The following is a 17352-nucleotide window of genomic DNA, read 5'->3' as shown; positions in this document are numbered from 1 at the left end:
GGAAACAACAGTTTCTACCTCGCAAAGGCCTAGGAGACTTGAGATAGAGAGAAAATGTAAATAAAATGCCTAAACAGAAAGCCTGACTCATGGTACTGCTTAGAACTCAGTGCTGGTATCAGAATTACTATCAGGATTACTTATATCGTTAATAATTTCACCTGGAACAGTGGAGCCTGAAGTGGAATGAAAGTGTGCTAGAGTGGACCCACAGATGGTCATTATTAATTCTGAAGCTCCAAAATCCCCACTTCTAATATCAGTACGTTCCATAACAGTGGGGGTTTCTTTTAATTTTGACTGTCTTTTCAGATTGCGATGTGGGTCTTTTTGAATTGGCCCTTCAACTTCGAGAGAAGAGGCTGGACATTGAGGAGGCCTTAGTGGAAGAAAAGAAAATTATCGATAACCTCAGAAAGGAACATGATACACTATCCAAAAAAGTATGATGATATACTTACTTACTCCTCCTCTCCCAGTGTGCTAGCCACCCTCCCAGCTACCGTACTGCTGTTTCATAGAAATGACATGAGTTAGGCCTTCTCCCCAGGGAAGAAACATTTTATTTATTCATTTTTTAAAAGATTTTCTTTATTTGTCAGGGAGAAAGAGAGCACAAGCAGGGGGAGTGGCAGGCAGAAGGAGAAGCTGACTCCCTGCTGATCAGGGAGCCCAACATGGAGCTCGATCCCAGGACCCTGGGATCATGACCTGATCTGAAGGCAGACACTTAACTGACCGAGCTACCCAGGTGTCCCTAAACATTTTAAGTGTTATATTTTAAGGTTTTCCTCTTCAAACACAGTTGTGATGGGGGCCGTTGGTTCTTTTGAAGTTTGGCCTTTCTTTATCTAAATCATTGATTTCCAAACTTTTTTATTATATACTTCTATAAGTAAAAAAAAAAATTATATACAATACATGTATATTTATTTACAAATTATATCCATGAATTATTCTACTAATATATTTTGTATATTAGGAAACAGTCACAAAAACAGAAATGAAAAAGAATAAGATAAAAATAAATAGAAATAGAAACTGATCTTTTCTTTCTGTGCCCTAATAGATCACTTTATTTACCCTCTGGGAGATGGGCATCTCATGTTGGAGACCATAGAGCTAAACTTCCAGTATAATTATGTTAATGGATTTGATTTCTGCCTTATTTGCAGAATATTTTCCTTTTGTTATTTGCTAATTTTCTCTTTTAGATACTCTTTCCTAGGGCAACATTGCTTAATTCATAGTCCTAAATATGTGTGTGTGTGTGTATATATATATATATATATATATATATATATATATATATATATTGTGTGTGTGTTTGAGTAAAGCAATAGAAGTTTATTAAGTGAAGATATAGAAAAAGCTCTCAGGAGTTGAGAGGGGTCCTGACAGGGTGGCCACTGAGGGCCTTTAGGGTTAGTCTTTTTTTTTTAAGATTTTATTTATTTATTTGACAGAGAGAGAGAGAGATCACAAGTAGGCATAGAGGCAGGCGGTGGGGGGTGGGGTGGGAGGAAGTAGGGGGTGGGTGGAAGTAGGCTCCCTGCTGAGCAGGGATGGGTTCCTCCCATGCTGGGCTCCATCCCAGGACCCTGAGATCAGGACCTGAGCTGAAGGCAGAGATTTAACCCACTGAGCCACCCAGGGGCCCCTAGGGTTAGTCTTTTTTAGAAAGCTAATGAGAGAACTTAAGTCCTTTTAACATCTCTATTGATATCACCACTGAGCAAATACTAGTGGTAACACCTTCAGGGGCTTACTTCCTTTTTAGGGTCTGGTTATTCTTTGTTGGTCACTGGTGATTATCATAAAAAAGACACCCAGCTCCCCCACACCTAGGACAGGGGGGTCCAATTTGTCCCCTTATCTCTGGTTTCCCCACACCTCTACATTTTTGTGATTTCTGTGAGACTGATCACATAGCCCCTTATGTATCTCTCCCTACTTAGCCCCACCTGTCCCTTACTCATTCCTCTGCCTGGAAGAGCAACCCTAACCCTAACCCTAACCCCAACCCCAGAGAATGGGACAATGACCTCTCTGGCTGCTTCCTGCTGAAATGGGGTGGCAGGCTGTGTGGCAGTTAGAGTCTATCTGGGGGTTGGTCCAAGGGCCTGTGGTATGCCTCCAGGGGGTCATCATGGGCAGCAAACGGTACATGCATCAGCACATGCAAAAGGATGAACATGAAACAAGTATTAGATCCAAAATTATGACCACATCCCTTAGATAAGATTCCCAATTACCAATTTTGTCAAATAACTCAGTGGATATCTTGACCTTATTTAATTGATCACAAATGCCCCCCATTAATTGGGACACCTTGCAGGAGTTCACTGTAATATTAAATAAAACAACACATGTGAGGACATTTTTCACACCCCAAATGGTGTAGCAATGGTAGACAGTCAATAATGGTGTGTTTCTGAGAATCCCTTCTCTGACTTCATTCTTTGGCTGAGTGCATTGTGGCTGGAAAGTATCATTAAGACTTCATATTCACAAATATTTTTGGTAGATTGCTTCTTCTCTTGTAAGTAGAAAATGATTTGGAAAATTCAGATTTTTTAGATGAAAAACATGCTTCATGAGTACCGTAGTTAGTAGTTTTGTTCCTTTAAAGGGCTTTTTCCTCTTGTTTATTGAGGTCATTGATGGCCCGGTGAGATTCCCACCATCTTGACAAAGACATTCCATGCTGAGAGCTGCTTTTCATGCAGAAAATAAAAGGGAGATGAGGACATTCCTTCTGAACTCTTAGTCACGAGACCTTTACTACTCTGGAGACATAGGAATGATTGAGAAAGCAGTGTGGATCGTGACTTAGCAGGAAGAAAATAATACACATTCCTGGGCTACAAACTGGGCTCATTCATTTAATTGCAGCCCAACAGAGCAGGTCCTGCTCATCTCCCAAGATATCCCCATTGATCACATTTCACACATGGGGCTTTCCGCAGGTGAAAGTTGTGGCAGCTAACCTGAATGTAGCAGAGGAGGCCCTGGAGGCTTACCAACGGGAGAAGCAGCAGCGGTTGAACGAACTGCTCGTGGTGATTCCACTCAAGCTCCACCAGGTGATGGGTCTGGAGACTGTGCCCCACCCTGTCCGAGCAGAAGAGCCAGCATACCCAGGCTTTCCCAGGAAAGATTCTTGGGCCACTTGTGGGAAGAAGTGCAACCCTTTGCTGAGGATTCTACCTGAATAATGACACCCCAACTTTTCTTATCCATTCTCAGATTGTTGTGAGAGAGTCATAGCCAAACATACATATTTCCTGATGGCTCATTATCACTTCCAAAGTCCAGTTAATTGTTTCAGGTGTGAGGAAATGAGCCTAGGACTTAATTTTTTTGAATTTATTTTTTAATTTATTTTTATTTTTTTAGGAGTATCTGCTCCCAATGTGAAGCTCAAACTCACGACCCAAGGTTAAGAATCACATGCTCTTCCGACCGAGTCAGCCAGGTGCCCCAGGGAGCTTATGATTTAAGAATGGAATGGCTAGGAAGTTAAAATCTTGGATCTTGTGCACACGTCACTTTGCACACCATCTTCAAATAGACATGAACTAATGATGCAAGAATTGTCATAATCTCTGCTTGTTAATGAGGGAGGGCAAGACAAAAGGAAAATATCCTTTCCCTTTCTGCCCTCTTTGTTCATTTCCACACTCATTAGAATTACAGCTTATATTAAGGTGCAGAGATGCATTTCATACCCCATTTTGTCAGGTGAAGAGAGAAAGCTGTATTTTAGAAGGAAAAGTTTAGATTGGCCTCACATATATTTTGTGTAAACTGACCCAGACTGGATTGGCTTTATGTAGCGATTTGCGTAGTGCACCCACCATGAAATGTTTGTTCTGTGGTTATGCAGCAGATATTAGGCGTGGTCTGGGGGCAGATTTGCTGTCCATACAGGGACATAATGTGGCTTACTATCTGAAGACCACTCCAGCTTTTACCTTACTCAGTGGTGGGAATGACAGAGGTCTGAAGGCAATGACCTAAACAAGGGACAGAAAAGGAAATGCTCTCTATGATCTTACATTTAGTTTGATCTTGGTTTTGCTTTGGTTTTGATAGGTAGAGCATGTAGTATTTGGAGAAATTCCTAATGATCTTTCTGGAACCTTGGTCTTTTCTAACCATTCCTTGGGACGCCTGCAAGAACGAATCATACAGCTCCATGAGGAAAATTCCAAGCAGCAAAAACTTAACAAGGAATGCCGGGAGAGGCGCAAACAGCTTATCCGAGAAAAGAGAGAGATGGCAAAAACTATAAGCAGTAAGTAACTAAGCCCACGGATTATCTATTACTATCTTGATAAGAGAGGGAATGAACTCTGAAAACAGTAAGTAATCACAGAATCAGAACCACTGAGAGCAAGGAAATACTTTCTTGTCTTCCTAGCTACCATTTCTCCTAAGACCACTGAATTGTCACCCTCTTGTTTTTGAAGAATAAATCCTTTATCATGGAAACTATTTCTCTTAAGTTTAAAAGGCTTAACGCATGATGAAATATAGAGTAACATAACCTAGGTACTAGCCACCAAGCTTAAGAAATCAAAACAGGAAAGATACAACTGAACACCCCTCTTTCTGATAGTGTTCTGCTGGACCCTTCCCAGGGCCGGCTGACAGGTGAGCACACGCGCAGATGTGTGTATCCACACACAACATATGGAATGACTTTGTATGTTTTTAACTGTAATATTATTCATATCGTTTTGCGGTTCACTTTATTAAATCGATTTTTGAGAGGTATCCATACTGCTGTAATTTATTCACTTCATTTTTAATTTATTTTTAAAATTTTATTTTAACTGCCATGACAATATTCCATTGTAGGACTCTTGAGTTTTTTTTTTTTTTTTTCAATCTTCTGTTGATGGATGTTTTGGCTATTTCTAATTTTTCATGATGAAGGAGCTATAGTGAACCTTCTTGTACACATCTCCCTGTGAGTGGGAGAAGGTGACTTCCCAGGACTGGGGTGTCTGGGTTGTAGAGGGGTGTTATGCATTTCTGGCAGGCACTCCTGTATATTGCCAAGCTGCCCTCCAACGTGGTTGTACCATTTTATCTCAACCCCCCTTCAACCACCTGCCACTTCCCTGTCAGTGAGGAGATGGCCCAGGCTCCATATTCTCAAGAACATTTGATGCTGTCAGACTTCAATATATTTGCCAGCCTGGTGGATGTTAAATTGTATTTCACTGTGGTTTTTATTCATGTGTGCTGGATTCTGGTGAGTTTAAGCATCTTCACACACATTTATTTGCCATTTATTTGTGTTTCCTTTTCTGTAACTTGCCTGTTATAAACCTTACCATTTTTTTTTTTTTTTTACTTCTACTTCTTGCTTTCTTATTGATTTTAGGGAGTTCTTACTATAATTTGTCTTTTTTTTTTTTAAGATTTTATTTACTTATTTGAGAAAGAAAGAGAGTGAGAGCATGAGCGAGAGCACACATGAGCAGGGGGAAAGGTAGAGGAAGCAGAATCCCCGCTGAACAGGGAACCTGATGTGAGATTTGATTCTGGGGTCCTGGGGTCATGACCTGAGCTGAAGTTGGACACCCAACCAACTGAGCCACCCAGGCGCCCTAGATTCTGCCTTTTAAGGCACTTCAGATTCCTTCTAGTTTGTGACTTGCCTCTTTACTTTGGGATATAAACATTTAAAATTCTTAATATAGTTAATTTTACCAATGTTTATGGCTTGTGCATTGTGTCTGTATATGTCTTGTTTAAGAAATCCTTTCCTGTTTTGAGATCATAAAGATATTTTATCCATAGTTTCTCTATTAGTAGTGTTCTTCATATTTGCATTTTTAATCTTTCTGGAGTTGTGGATATTATAAGATGCACAGTATAAAGATTACTATCCTTTAAAATACATTTTGAATATTTGGTATTTGGAATAGAAAGTGTACGTTGTGAAGTTTCTAACTTTAAAAACAACAATATTGCCAATACCTTAGTATCTACTTTAATGCCACAGAACTGTACAATTAAAAAGGTTTAAAATGATACATTTTATGTTACGTATTTTACCACAATTGAATAAAATATATATATCTACTTTAATGCCACAGAACTGTGCAGTTAAAAATGTTTAAAATGATACATTTTATGTTACGTATTTTACCACAATTGAATAAAAAAATATATATTTTAATTTATAAAAGAAAAAAATGGGAAGCCTATAGTGGTCAACTAGTCAACCAGTCTAGGTTGCTTGGATTTGTAGAGGCCAGTTTCTAGTGAGTATTGATGGTTCTGCCTTCATGGGTGGCTGGAGTATAAAATTAAAAAAACACACACATTAAGACTGCATGTTTAAATAACACTGATTAGAGACACACAGTTTTGTCAGGTGTAATCCTTAAGGTTCCAGTACTTCTCGCATACTTCTCATTCCTCTGGCTTCGGTAGGCCATGAATGTTGCTTGTATCTGAAAGTACTGTTCATTAAACCAAGGAATAAACTAGTGTGAAAACAAAGAAAGAAGCTTGTTTCAGTTTGGGTAATCCTAAGTTTGGGAAAATGTGTGAAGATGAAATGAAGTATGCAAATTTTTAGAGTGTTAATGGAAATAAAAGGGAATAATTCCATGTGGTATAAGTTTTATTCGGCAACTTTCAGTTCTTTTCCCCACCTGCCCTCAACCCATTTTCTGAAAAGCAAGTTGTGAGTCTGGTTGAAGCTCTCCTGATTCTGAAAGTAGACCTAGGGGTAGGTTCCTTCTCTGTAAGCCAGAGAACAAAGGCTTAGCAGTGATGAGAAACACCACAGTTGGCTTTTTGTTGCCTTCCTCCCTTGACAGACTCAGTGAACAAAAAGAGGAGAGTCTAGAACATGGTGGTGAGAAGGGGTAAGTTTACTTCATTTCAAGGAGAAAACAGCTCTTGACCACGGAGAAGGCATGTGGTAAAAATATTCCAGAAGGCTGTATGTCCCCTGTAAATGCTAGTTGGCCTAATCAAATCAGGAGAAGGGCATGAGGCTGGCTCCACAGGGGGAATGGCAAGGACCAGAGTCCACATCCTAGTGCATGAGGCTGTCATGGCAGAGGGCACTAGCTGGAGAGAGTCTCAAGGCTCTTACTGAGGCCAAGCAGGCAGCCACAAGCTAGTACACATGTGCAAATAATCTAAGCATCATTCGGTTTTTGCATCACTGATTATCACAGCTGCTACATTACACAAGTCCATGGGGACTGTGCTCACATCGAATACACGTGAACAGCCCCTCCTGGATCACGCACAATGGCAGTCATGCCAGTTATATCATTATATTCAACCTCCACACCATTGCAGAACTCTATCATCTTCTGATACCTTAGGGCCTTCAAGACTTCACTTAGGGGGCAGTCCAGTGATCGAGAAAGTCTTGTTACAAGATTATATTTTCTTGGGGAGCTCAGACTCCACATATGGAATTATCCCCAGAAGTTCCACTGTTCTCATGTTGAGGAAAGACAGTAAACAAAAGTAAGATATATTATAATGCATGTTAGATAGAGATCATTGCTCAGAAGAAAAATTAAGAAGGGATGGGAAAGGAGAGTGCTCAGGTCTGTAGGATCCAGGAACAGCTCCCTGGAGAGGTGGCATACTGGTAAGGTGTGGTTTTCCCTGTTAGAGGACAAAGACCTGCTCTTGGTTACCCCTTCAGAACTGAGTGTATTGGAAATGATTCTTATAACTTGGTTTTAGAAAATGGGCTGGGGGCACCTGGGTGGCTCAGTTGGTTAAGTGTCTGACTTTAGGTCAGGTCATGATCCCAGCGTCCTGGGATGGAGCCCCACATTGGGCTCCCTGCTCAGTGGGGAGCCTGCCTCTCCCTCCCCTCAACCATTCCCCCTGCTTATGCACTCTCTCTATCTCTCTCTCTCCATCAAATAAATAAAATCTTGAAAAAAAGAAGAAGAAGAAGAAGAAAGAAAATGGGCTGGTGAGAGGGAGCCATGTGGCTATTCGGGGAAGAACATTGTAGTCAGTGGGAACTGAGATGAGAGTGAGCCTGGAATGTTTGAGACTCAGACTTTAATTTTTACTTGGAGTATGATGGAAACTTCCTCTAAGTGCCTGCTCTGTTCTTAACACTAGATGCTGTAGAGATCAGTTGTTAAAAAAAAAACAAAAACCTGAGGAGTTCCTTGTCCAGTTGGGGCCCTTGACAGTGTGAGGAGGGGCACAGCAGAGGGTGGAAGCACCTGGGGGAAAACAGAGTCTGCTTTACACAGGATTTTCAAGTAGATGAAAAGACGGCACAGGATTGGGCATATTAATTAAGTGAGGAAAGGAGCAGGTGAAGAGTCATGGAGGAAAAGCCAACTGGTAACATAAAATCTTTCACCATCCTCTTGCAAAACCTGTTCTTTGGAAAGTTGTTGCTACCGGTATTGTTCGTTTAATAACAGTGGGGGCCACTGAACAAACTAAGACAGTGATGTCTTGTTTTAGAAATGGAAGAAACAGTCCATCAACTTATGATCAGCAAGTTTGGCCGCGTGATAGACCTAGAAGCCCTTCAAACACTTTCCGTGAACACAACGCTTGAAGAGCTAAAGATAAAAAAACTTCGGAAGGAGCTAACGAATGCAAAGGAAATGAAGATGTGGGAGGTACGGCCAAGAGGACAGGTGACCCACCGTGGCTGAATGTGGGTCAAGGCAACATGCTATCGGTGTTTCCTGAGTAGCATCTGAGTAGCCAGACACAAGTCTGTGGGCCCCCCTCAGCTCCTCCATGATCTTAAGCCTGTCTCAGCATCCTGACCACTCATTTGGTTGAAGGGACTTGCCTGTCTTGGGGTGAAAGGAGCAGCATAGGTTTTGGGGTCCTGGGTACATGGAAATATGACAAAATGGAATGGATGGTGACCAAGATTCCATTTTGAGGTTTACATTAGTGTAAAATAAATGCTCTGACAGTATTAGAGATGGAACCGCTGTGCTTTAAGGATCCCAGTTGTAGTTCTCCCTATAGCTGTGATATGCCCTTTGGATCTGGAAATTAGAAAACATCTCTAAGTAGTAAATTCTATAACCAGTTTGGACTATTTCGCTGGTAGGGTCTTAGAAGATGTTACTGCCTACATTGTTCCCTGAGCTATGAGAGGAGGCAGTGACCCAATTGTAGCTAGATTCAAAGATAGGAGCTTGTATAAAGATTTTATAAGCCCCCAAGTCCTTATGACTTCTCCAGTTTCCTGTCTTATCAGTAGAGAGGGCAGTAAAAGAGGTTCCTAGTGTCATCTTGTCTCATCTTTGCTTATCCAAGATTTTCAGGGGAATGCTGGAGATAATATGCAATCTAAATAATTTTTGGAGCAGTAATAGAACAAAGGAAAGCCATTAGGAGATGTATGGCCATGCAAGCTGGCTCCTTGAGGATCTTGGGCCAAGACTGGGGAAAGAAAAATATATGAAAGTCTACTGCTTAAATTAATACTCTTCCTTTTAAGTAATGAATAGCGCACTTGGTATGCATACTGATTTTATTCTTCAACAGTGAAGTGATACCTATGACTATCTTTTTTACCTCCTTGTATCTTTGAGCATACCCACATTCTTCTTTTCTCTAATTGAGCCAGGGCCAATGCAGCTGGCTCTGGTTGCATTTTCATAGTGATTTCCGATTGTATTTTTTTCATGTGCATATTTGCTGAATGGTTTCGATCAAATCTGAACATGTATTTTTCTGTTTCCTCTCTTTCTCATTTAACCCATTTTACATCCTCCCACCCTGTCAGGAAAAGATTGCTCAGGTGCGATGGGAGTTGATGATGAAGACAAAAGAACACACCAAAAAGCTTCATCAGATGAATGATTTATGTATTGAAAAGAAGAAACTTGATTCTCGGTTGAATACACTACAGAACCAGCAGGTATGTTCCTTTCTTTCAGACCCTTTATCAGAGTTGGGGAAGCTCTGTGAAGGTAGCTATTCACAAGAATATCAAGTGCTGGCATTTAAACAAACCTTGATCTTGGACCACTTCCAGTCCACCTGGGTCCCTGAGGACATGAAGTTGCCGGTACCTACTTAAAGGTGAGCCTGAGGGATTAGCTTTACTGTATGCCTTTTCAGTGCCACGAGTTTACATATGTACTAATCTCTGGGGTTTGCCTTAGTCCTGGTGAGGTAAGGTTATTTAGGTATAAATGACACCAAAATAATCTCTAAATTTATTACAAATACCCATTTCCAATATGTGTTTATTTCATTTGATTTAAAGTGGGTATCTTTAATTGTGGGATCTCATATTACTTTATTAAAACACTTGTTATTTTTTATGACTTTCAACTTGTTCTTATATAATGTTTATTGAGCCTGACATAATACCTAGTACCTAGTATATGGTGGACAATGTATTTCATACAGCTTCACCTGATTCAAGGTTCACCTCTAGGAACCTCTAGGAACCTAACACATATGTGATATGTTTTAAAATGTATGTCATATTCTTACAGTAGTATCTGCAAAAATGCCCATTGTTTCCCTTGGTTTTCTTTAAGCATCCTGGAAATGGTCTGAGCCAGAGGTTCTCAAAGTGTGGTCCCCTGAAAAACAGCATCAGCATTGCCTGGAGAATTTATTAGAAATGCAAATTCTTGGGCCCCATCCACAGATCTACTGAATCAGCAGCTCTGGGAGAGGGGCCCAGCCAGGAACATTAACAGGCCTTCCAGAAGATTCTGATGCAGGCTAGAGTTCAAGAATCACCTAAGTACAGAAAGAATGAATAAGAGGAATCGGGAGGTTTATCATTGGAAATTCCATATGAAAGGATAGTAGAAATCTGAATATCAAGGGCCCTTTATCCACTGAAGAATTTTTGAGTGATGAGTCAGGACAGTGTTCCAGGAGGTTAATGCCTAATCACGATTTTCATATAATAAGCAGTTATAAACACTTGTTGACTTTATGTGCTTTGATAAGTCCAGATATATTGGAGAAAAGAGTATGAAGAGTTTGAGTAGATCAGTTGAATGGGGAAGAAAATTAATAGTGTATGTCTCTTTACATAGCAGATCCTTCCATGCCTTATCTTTACATCGGTAATTTTTATGATATTAAAGTAATATATTTTCATGTATAGTCTCTTTACATGGAATATCTCATACTACAACTCTCAAAACAGTACTTTCCAAAGCTCAGAGTAGTTAAGTAACTACTGCAGAGGTAATACATGGTGCTGAGGTTTTTTTTTTTTAATTTTAATTTTAATTTTAATTTTTTTTGGTGCTGAGTTTTTAAACCAGGGTCTGTCCACCTCCAAAGCTGACTCCATTGCTATTATTCTTCCAGCAATCTAGGCATGAATTGGGATATAGGTGGCAAGAACAAAAAAGGATCAGACATTTCAAAGTAAGAATAGCCAAACTTTGGGTATGGTAAGGAAAATGAGGGCAAGTTACGGTGACGTCGAAGTGAGCACCTAGAGTGATGCCATGAGCGGAGGCCTGGGCTTAGCTACAAGTAGCCAAAAGCCCTGTGGAGAGTAGCTTGAACAAACAAAGATCATTTTCCTCACTTAACAAGAGGTCTGGAGGTGATGACTGAGGGTTTTAGGCTTAGTGGGCCTGTGATGCCAGTGCCAATAGCTCTCTGATTGTCTCAGTGATTCTTTGAAGTTTCCTTCAAAGTCGCATGACAACTGCCTGACCTCTAAGCACGGAATGGATACTACATAAGTGTCATCTTCTTCCCTTTAATGTGCTTTCAAAGCTTATTGAGCATATACTTAAGTACCATGCTCTAGGATGGGTGCTACGTAGGGTGGTGAGATCCATCTAGCTCTTAAAGGCACCGGATCTTGCAAGAAAGATCTCACATAGGCAGTTAGGTTGAACTGTATGAAATGGCCACTTTTTCAACCTGAAAAAGGAGTCTCAGATATAAATTTTAATGGTTCAATGTTCTGAAAGGACACAGAACAGGAAATCCTAATCTAGTCCACGGACAAAGGCCTTAAAAATAATTTCTGGAGGTGCCTGGGTGGCTCAGTTGTTAAGCGTCTGCCTTCAGCTCAGGTCATGGTCCGAGGCTCCTGGGATTGCATCCCACATGGGGCTCCCTGCTCTGCGGGAAGCCTGCTTCTCCCTCTCCCACTCCCCCTGCTTGTGTTCTCTCTCTCACTGTTGCTGTCAAATAAATAAATAAAATTAAAAAAAACAAACAATGTAATGTCTGAAGCATAGCAGGAGTTGGCTGGACAAGGGAAGGAATCAGATGAGGAAATAGAGATTTCCTTTTTGGGAAACAAAATATGGGCTGTATAGAGAAAGGGGGGTGGGTACCCCGCCCTTTATGGTTTCAGTGCTGAGCTCTCTACAGTAGGAATGACAGATTGCTCACTTAATGGGATTTTCATTTTAAGAGTTACTCATTAGGCCAGGGGGGCACATTTCTGATGGTGGGATTTCAGTGGAAGAATTGAAGGCCCCTGAAAATAAGGAGCAATGGGTATTTAAACTGACAGTAAGATAAGCACCAGCTTAAAAATGGGGAATTTTTCACATTCCGTGTAATGCTTAAAGCAGGGAGGTGTTTTCTTTCAACAGGGCAATGCCTTCCAGGGCCCTCAGAAGGCAGACATTGTGGCAAGACAGAAGGTCACCGAATTGATCCAACTGCAGGCAGAAAGGATTTCCACCTTAAAGGAAGAGATTGCTCTCTTGCGTAAGAAAGGTGGTCTTATCCTCCCACCCATTCAGCCTCCGCAAGAGGAGATGAAGCCCATGGGCCTTTAAGTTTGCTTTTTTCCTCAAATCCATCCAAGATTTCCGACACACGACTTACCAGAAGTCTGTTTCCTTGCTGGCTGCAATAGTCCTATTATTTTAAAGTGAATTTGTTTAAAAGTCTAAGACCAGATCTAGTCATATAGTATTAATAACTCTTCTCTAATGTGGTTATCTTAGAATGGACTCTAGCCCCCAACATCTATTTCCCTTTGAACTGAACCATTTTAGATCTGTTTGGAACCCAATGGACTGAATATGGAGCCTCAGAAGGCTGTATGTATCGCAAAACTTCAAGAAAGCACCTGCAATATATCTTGTAGGAAATTTGTCTCTTGCTTATCTGAATTTTTAGCTGTCGGCAGGAAAAACTAGCAAGCTGTGAGAAAAGTTGCTTTTTTCAGTCCTTGGAAAATAAACTCTGATACTGTGTTTTCTGAGAGAACAAAAACAAAAGCAGGAGCTATTCTGCCAGCAGTATCTTCGAATGAGATGCAAATCAGAATTCTGACATTGTGGACTTCACAGAGCAGTTATTTGAGGGCTCAGGCTGCAGGAAATGCAGACAGAGTGGTTAGCTTGGGACTGGCAGAAAGCAGACTACCCAGTTTCCTGCTCAGCCCTGGCTGTGCAAACTCCTCAGCTCTGAATGGAGCACAGGAGTGTGTTTTGCAAAACGGTCAACAAGGCGGCTTTTCTCTGAAGGTGTTTGCAGCTCTACCGGTATTCTAAGTATTCCCACAGTTTTTCATGTCCTCTGCATTTTCTTTTGGATTCTGGTGGAGTCACTTGCTATTTTTGATGTAGATCCCTAAGTCTTGATAGGTTATATCACTCTGAGAGACTGTCTCTAACCATCACTTTTGATTGTGCGTAACATTTTAAATTAACTTGATTGTCCTTTTTGTTTGGGGGTAAGCAGTGATGGGAAGTCATGGCTGATGGTTGTGCCCATTTGGGAATGATCTCCCTGCTATTTGGATCCCTGTTAGTAACAGAGCTCAGCACGTTAGGTTCAGAGCTCTATGGGTTCATATATATGAATGAGCTTCTCCACTGAGCTGTCCCAGAATATAAGTCCGTCATGGAGAAGGAAAGATGAGGAAGGCAACGTTACACCAATGTAGAACGTGACCCAGCAGCATCGTCTTCTTAACTGTGACTAGCCTGCTGACCCGTCTCTTCACATGAGATAGGACTTGCTTCCTTTCAAAGATGTTTTCCTTTTCCTATTTAAGAGAACTGAATAATTTGTGCCCATTAGTTTAAATACTCTGGTGAAGTAGCTTCTCTACTGGAGACACCCGCTATCACTTTCTTGTTGTAAGCCCTAAACTATGTGTGCCCTTCAAGCTTTTTGTGCTAGTCGTAGCTCTGAGAGTTTTACTTATTTATTGCTACACGAAGGTCCCCCGAACGTTGCTTAACACAACAGGCACTTATCTCACCCTGGTTCCTGAGAGCAGCTGAGCGGGCTGCTCACAAGGTTATGGTCAAGCTGGGAGTTGGGGCCACAGCCCTGTGAGGCTTGGCTGGAGCTGGAAGGGCAACTTCCAGATGCACTCACTTAGCTGTTTGGCAGGAGGCTTCCGTTCCTCGCTGGCTGGCTATCACAATGAGCAACTGCCAGGAGAAAGGGGTTGGTCTCCGGGGAGACACCATTCCCTAGATGGTGGTGAGAGCCAGGGGAAGTTACGTAATCTTCCTGGGCCTCATTTTATTATCTGACAAATGAAGGATTTGGATAAGCTCTCTTTCCCATTCTGAAATTCTATGATTCTAACTGTAGCAGGAATGACTTGAGAGTCTATGGAAGAGCCATGGCAAAGATACCCTGAGTCTTTCCACTCTGTAACCAATCAGGATTTTCTCCCCAAATTGAACTAGACTAAATCACCACTTACATCCCCAATAGTGAGGCCTTCATCCTCTGGGTCTGACAATATAGTTAATACTCAGTTGTTTTTTATTTTGAATTGGACAAGACCTAGAGCTAGCTTTAGTTTCATTTCTACTTGATTCCAGATTTAGTCTTAATCTGTACTTAAGTATAGTATCAGAGTCTTTGGGAAATTCAGCTTTAGACAGGAGACCACTAGGGCTCGGCTTTGGCAGGGGCTAACTTTCCATTCACCCCTACTTCCCTGATCAGACTATTCTCTGCCTCTGGCTGTGTCTCAGAGAAAGCCGCCTTACTTCTGTGAGGCCAAAACCCATCCACAATGCGTTACCTCTGGGTCAACTGCTAATGTTAACTTGGCTCTTTTGAACCCTTGTCCACAGTATCCTCAAAACCCAACACTAGAAGAAAAAGCAGCTGCTGAGTGAAGCCCTTGTGTCACAGTTGCTCACTGTTGCCAAGTCTGGCTGTCCTGTCCTGGAGGACTGCTGCCTGGAGAGAGCTCTGGGCCTGAGCTGGGCTCTGCACCCTCTGTAGCGCGTGCCCACTAGGTCTTACTCTACCCTTGGTACATTATAAAGCCCTTGCCCGCTGAATCGGTCTTTTAAAAAGGACTATAATTACTCGGAATCTAAAGAACTAGAAAATACAATGAAATTGAGTATCTAAGCTGCTTAATTTTCTAGGCTAAAATTTAGAGGCCTGATAACTTTTGTCTTTTCCCGCAATTGACTAAGGTAAATATGCATATATATCTCATGTAGTGTGCCTTAGAAGTGATTTTTTTTTTTTTTTTTTTTTTGAGAGCAAAAACCACTCAATATTGTTATGGTTCCAGGGCTGTGCAGAAAGCAATTTTACATATCACTTCCTTAAAAGTTCACCACAATTGACTTTGACAACTACCTGGGTTCATCAAGGAGCAAAAAAAACTAATAAAATTTAAAGCCAGTGGGCTAGGAGGTGAGTTACAGCCCAGCTCTGAGAGGCCCTGGATTAGCTGAGTGAAGAAGTATTGGCCTGGTCCTACTCTTGGAAGTGACTTTCAGGCCCACAGTGCAGGGTCGTGGCTCAAGTCACAACTTATTTCTTCTGTCATTTCCATGTTCCTTAAAGCCCTTCATTTTATTTCTTAAGATATTTTTCAAATACAACTTTTCTGAAGATCATGTCGCATCTCGCTGAGAACGCTTTTTCCAGTTTAGCTGTTGGACAGAAAAAAACATGTGACCAAGGGCCTGGTATCCCTTCCGGCCAGTAGAGGGTGCACTTGTCTGAGAGGCTGGTTTCTTCCCGGTGTGACTAGGGTGGGCAAGTCTGGCCCCAGGACTCCTACCCAGATGGACAGCCTCAGGCCGCCCGGCGTCTGTCACTCACCTTTGCTGAAGCCCAGCACACAGATTTCCCTCCTGAGAATAGCTGAGCATTAGGGCTTTCCGTGCAAGGCTTCAGCCTCCAGCTAGTGCCAGTTGCACGCATAAAGGTTGATCCTGTGGTTTATGGACGTAAGTAAATGTTGATTTTAAACAACTAGTGATTCAACTCCTCTGGCAATGTCGGTCTATCTTTGGAAAGAAGGAAAGTGAGTTTTATCAGGCACCACACGTGCAGCCTAGCACTTAACTAAAATGGCATTCTGGAGAAAATACTCCATCATCCACACCTATCTCTGTGACCAAAGCTTTGCCTGAAGTCCATTCCGTTAGAGAACTGCAAATCTGCTGCTTTAACTGCTTCACACTGTCTCCCTCTCGGACTAAACAGTTACTAACACAATACTTAAAAAGACAAAGAATTAGACATCTGCTACCTTTCCCAGCTCTCAAACTCTTGCCAGAGCTGAGATGTCACAAGTGGAGATTTTCTTCAAATACTCGAACTGAATCCTAACATCTAAAGAGGATGCTGACTCATCTGTGACTAAGTTGAAGGTTACAGGGAAGACTAAACATTTATTTAGAAGTTAGTTACAGTGTTTGTTTTTACAGAGCTAGGTCGCCATAGATTATTGATTCTGGAAGGCTTGTTAATGCTTATAGAACAATACACATCTTAGTCTGTGCTCATCAGCATCTTCTGAAAAGGTCTCCTGCAGTACCCGGTCCAGCCGTCTTCACGAGCGTCTCCAGCCTATGACACTGGGGCCCTTGCTTTTCCCTCGTCGTCGTTGCAGACGATGTGCCTAAGATTCTTCCTCTCAGCAGCTTCTCTGGGGGCCTCGTGCTGCCTCCTTAGTCTGTGTTACTCTTGCCAGGTGGAATTCTGTTATCAGGGCATCTTTGATTTCCCTCTCATACCTCAATGGGTAGAATTCTCTGTGTCTCTCCAGAATTATAAAAACACATATACATTTATTTACAAGTGCATAAATATATAAATATGGCTATTATAGAAAAATAAATACCAATTTTTTCTCTTTTTAAAAACAATAGTCTTTCTGGGATATTGGTTTCTGCCTAAATTGTAGGAGGTGGTGTTTCAAAAGCTACATGCACCGGTGGGCTGGGGGAGAGCCGCATCCCAAGTTCCTGCCCGATGTAGGCCCCGGCGGGGTGCTGGGAACACCAGTCTCCTCCACCCACTTGGCAGGAGTTAGGACTGTCCACCTCTTCAACTGGTACAAGGCCTAAGCAGCAAGGGGGCCCTGAAGGGAGAGAAAAATGGGAAACATGAAAA

The 17352-nt window shown here is 41.7% G+C and overlaps 2 protein-coding genes across 3 annotated transcripts in view; one reads left to right on the top strand and one right to left on the bottom strand.

Annotated features, from left to right (window-relative positions):
* CFAP44 (cilia and flagella associated protein 44) overlaps window positions 1-13100 on the top strand; it is a 167528-nt gene extending 154428 nt beyond the window's left edge. The window contains exons 30-35 of the mRNA XM_080822400.1: window positions 313-443; window positions 2970-3086; window positions 4099-4300; window positions 8491-8651; window positions 9782-9916; window positions 12597-13100. Of these exons, the coding sequence (XP_080678526.1) occupies window positions 313-443; window positions 2970-3086; window positions 4099-4300; window positions 8491-8651; window positions 9782-9916; window positions 12597-12785 (935 nt within the window). The 3' untranslated portion in view covers window positions 12786-13100. The remainder of the gene's footprint in view (window positions 1-312; window positions 444-2969; window positions 3087-4098; window positions 4301-8490; window positions 8652-9781; window positions 9917-12596) is intronic.
* Window positions 13101-15478: 2378 nt separating this feature from the next.
* Window positions 15479-17352, bottom strand: part of BOC (BOC cell adhesion associated, oncogene regulated) — a 36009-nt gene continuing 34135 nt past the window's right edge. For both annotated transcript variants that reach the window (XM_080820873.1, XM_080820874.1), the window contains exon 18: window positions 15479-17320. In XM_080820873.1, the coding sequence (XP_080676999.1) occupies window positions 17133-17320 (188 nt within the window). In that variant the 3' untranslated portion in view covers window positions 15479-17132. The remainder of the gene's footprint in view (window positions 17321-17352) is intronic.

The sequence above is a fragment of the Martes martes genome (genome assembly GCF_963455335.1).
Source record: "Martes martes genome assembly, chromosome: 1".
NCBI lineage: Eukaryota > Metazoa > Chordata > Mammalia > Carnivora > Mustelidae > Martes > Martes martes.
Note: the sequence above shows the minus strand (reverse complement) of the source record. Positions and strands in the feature narration are given on the sequence as shown.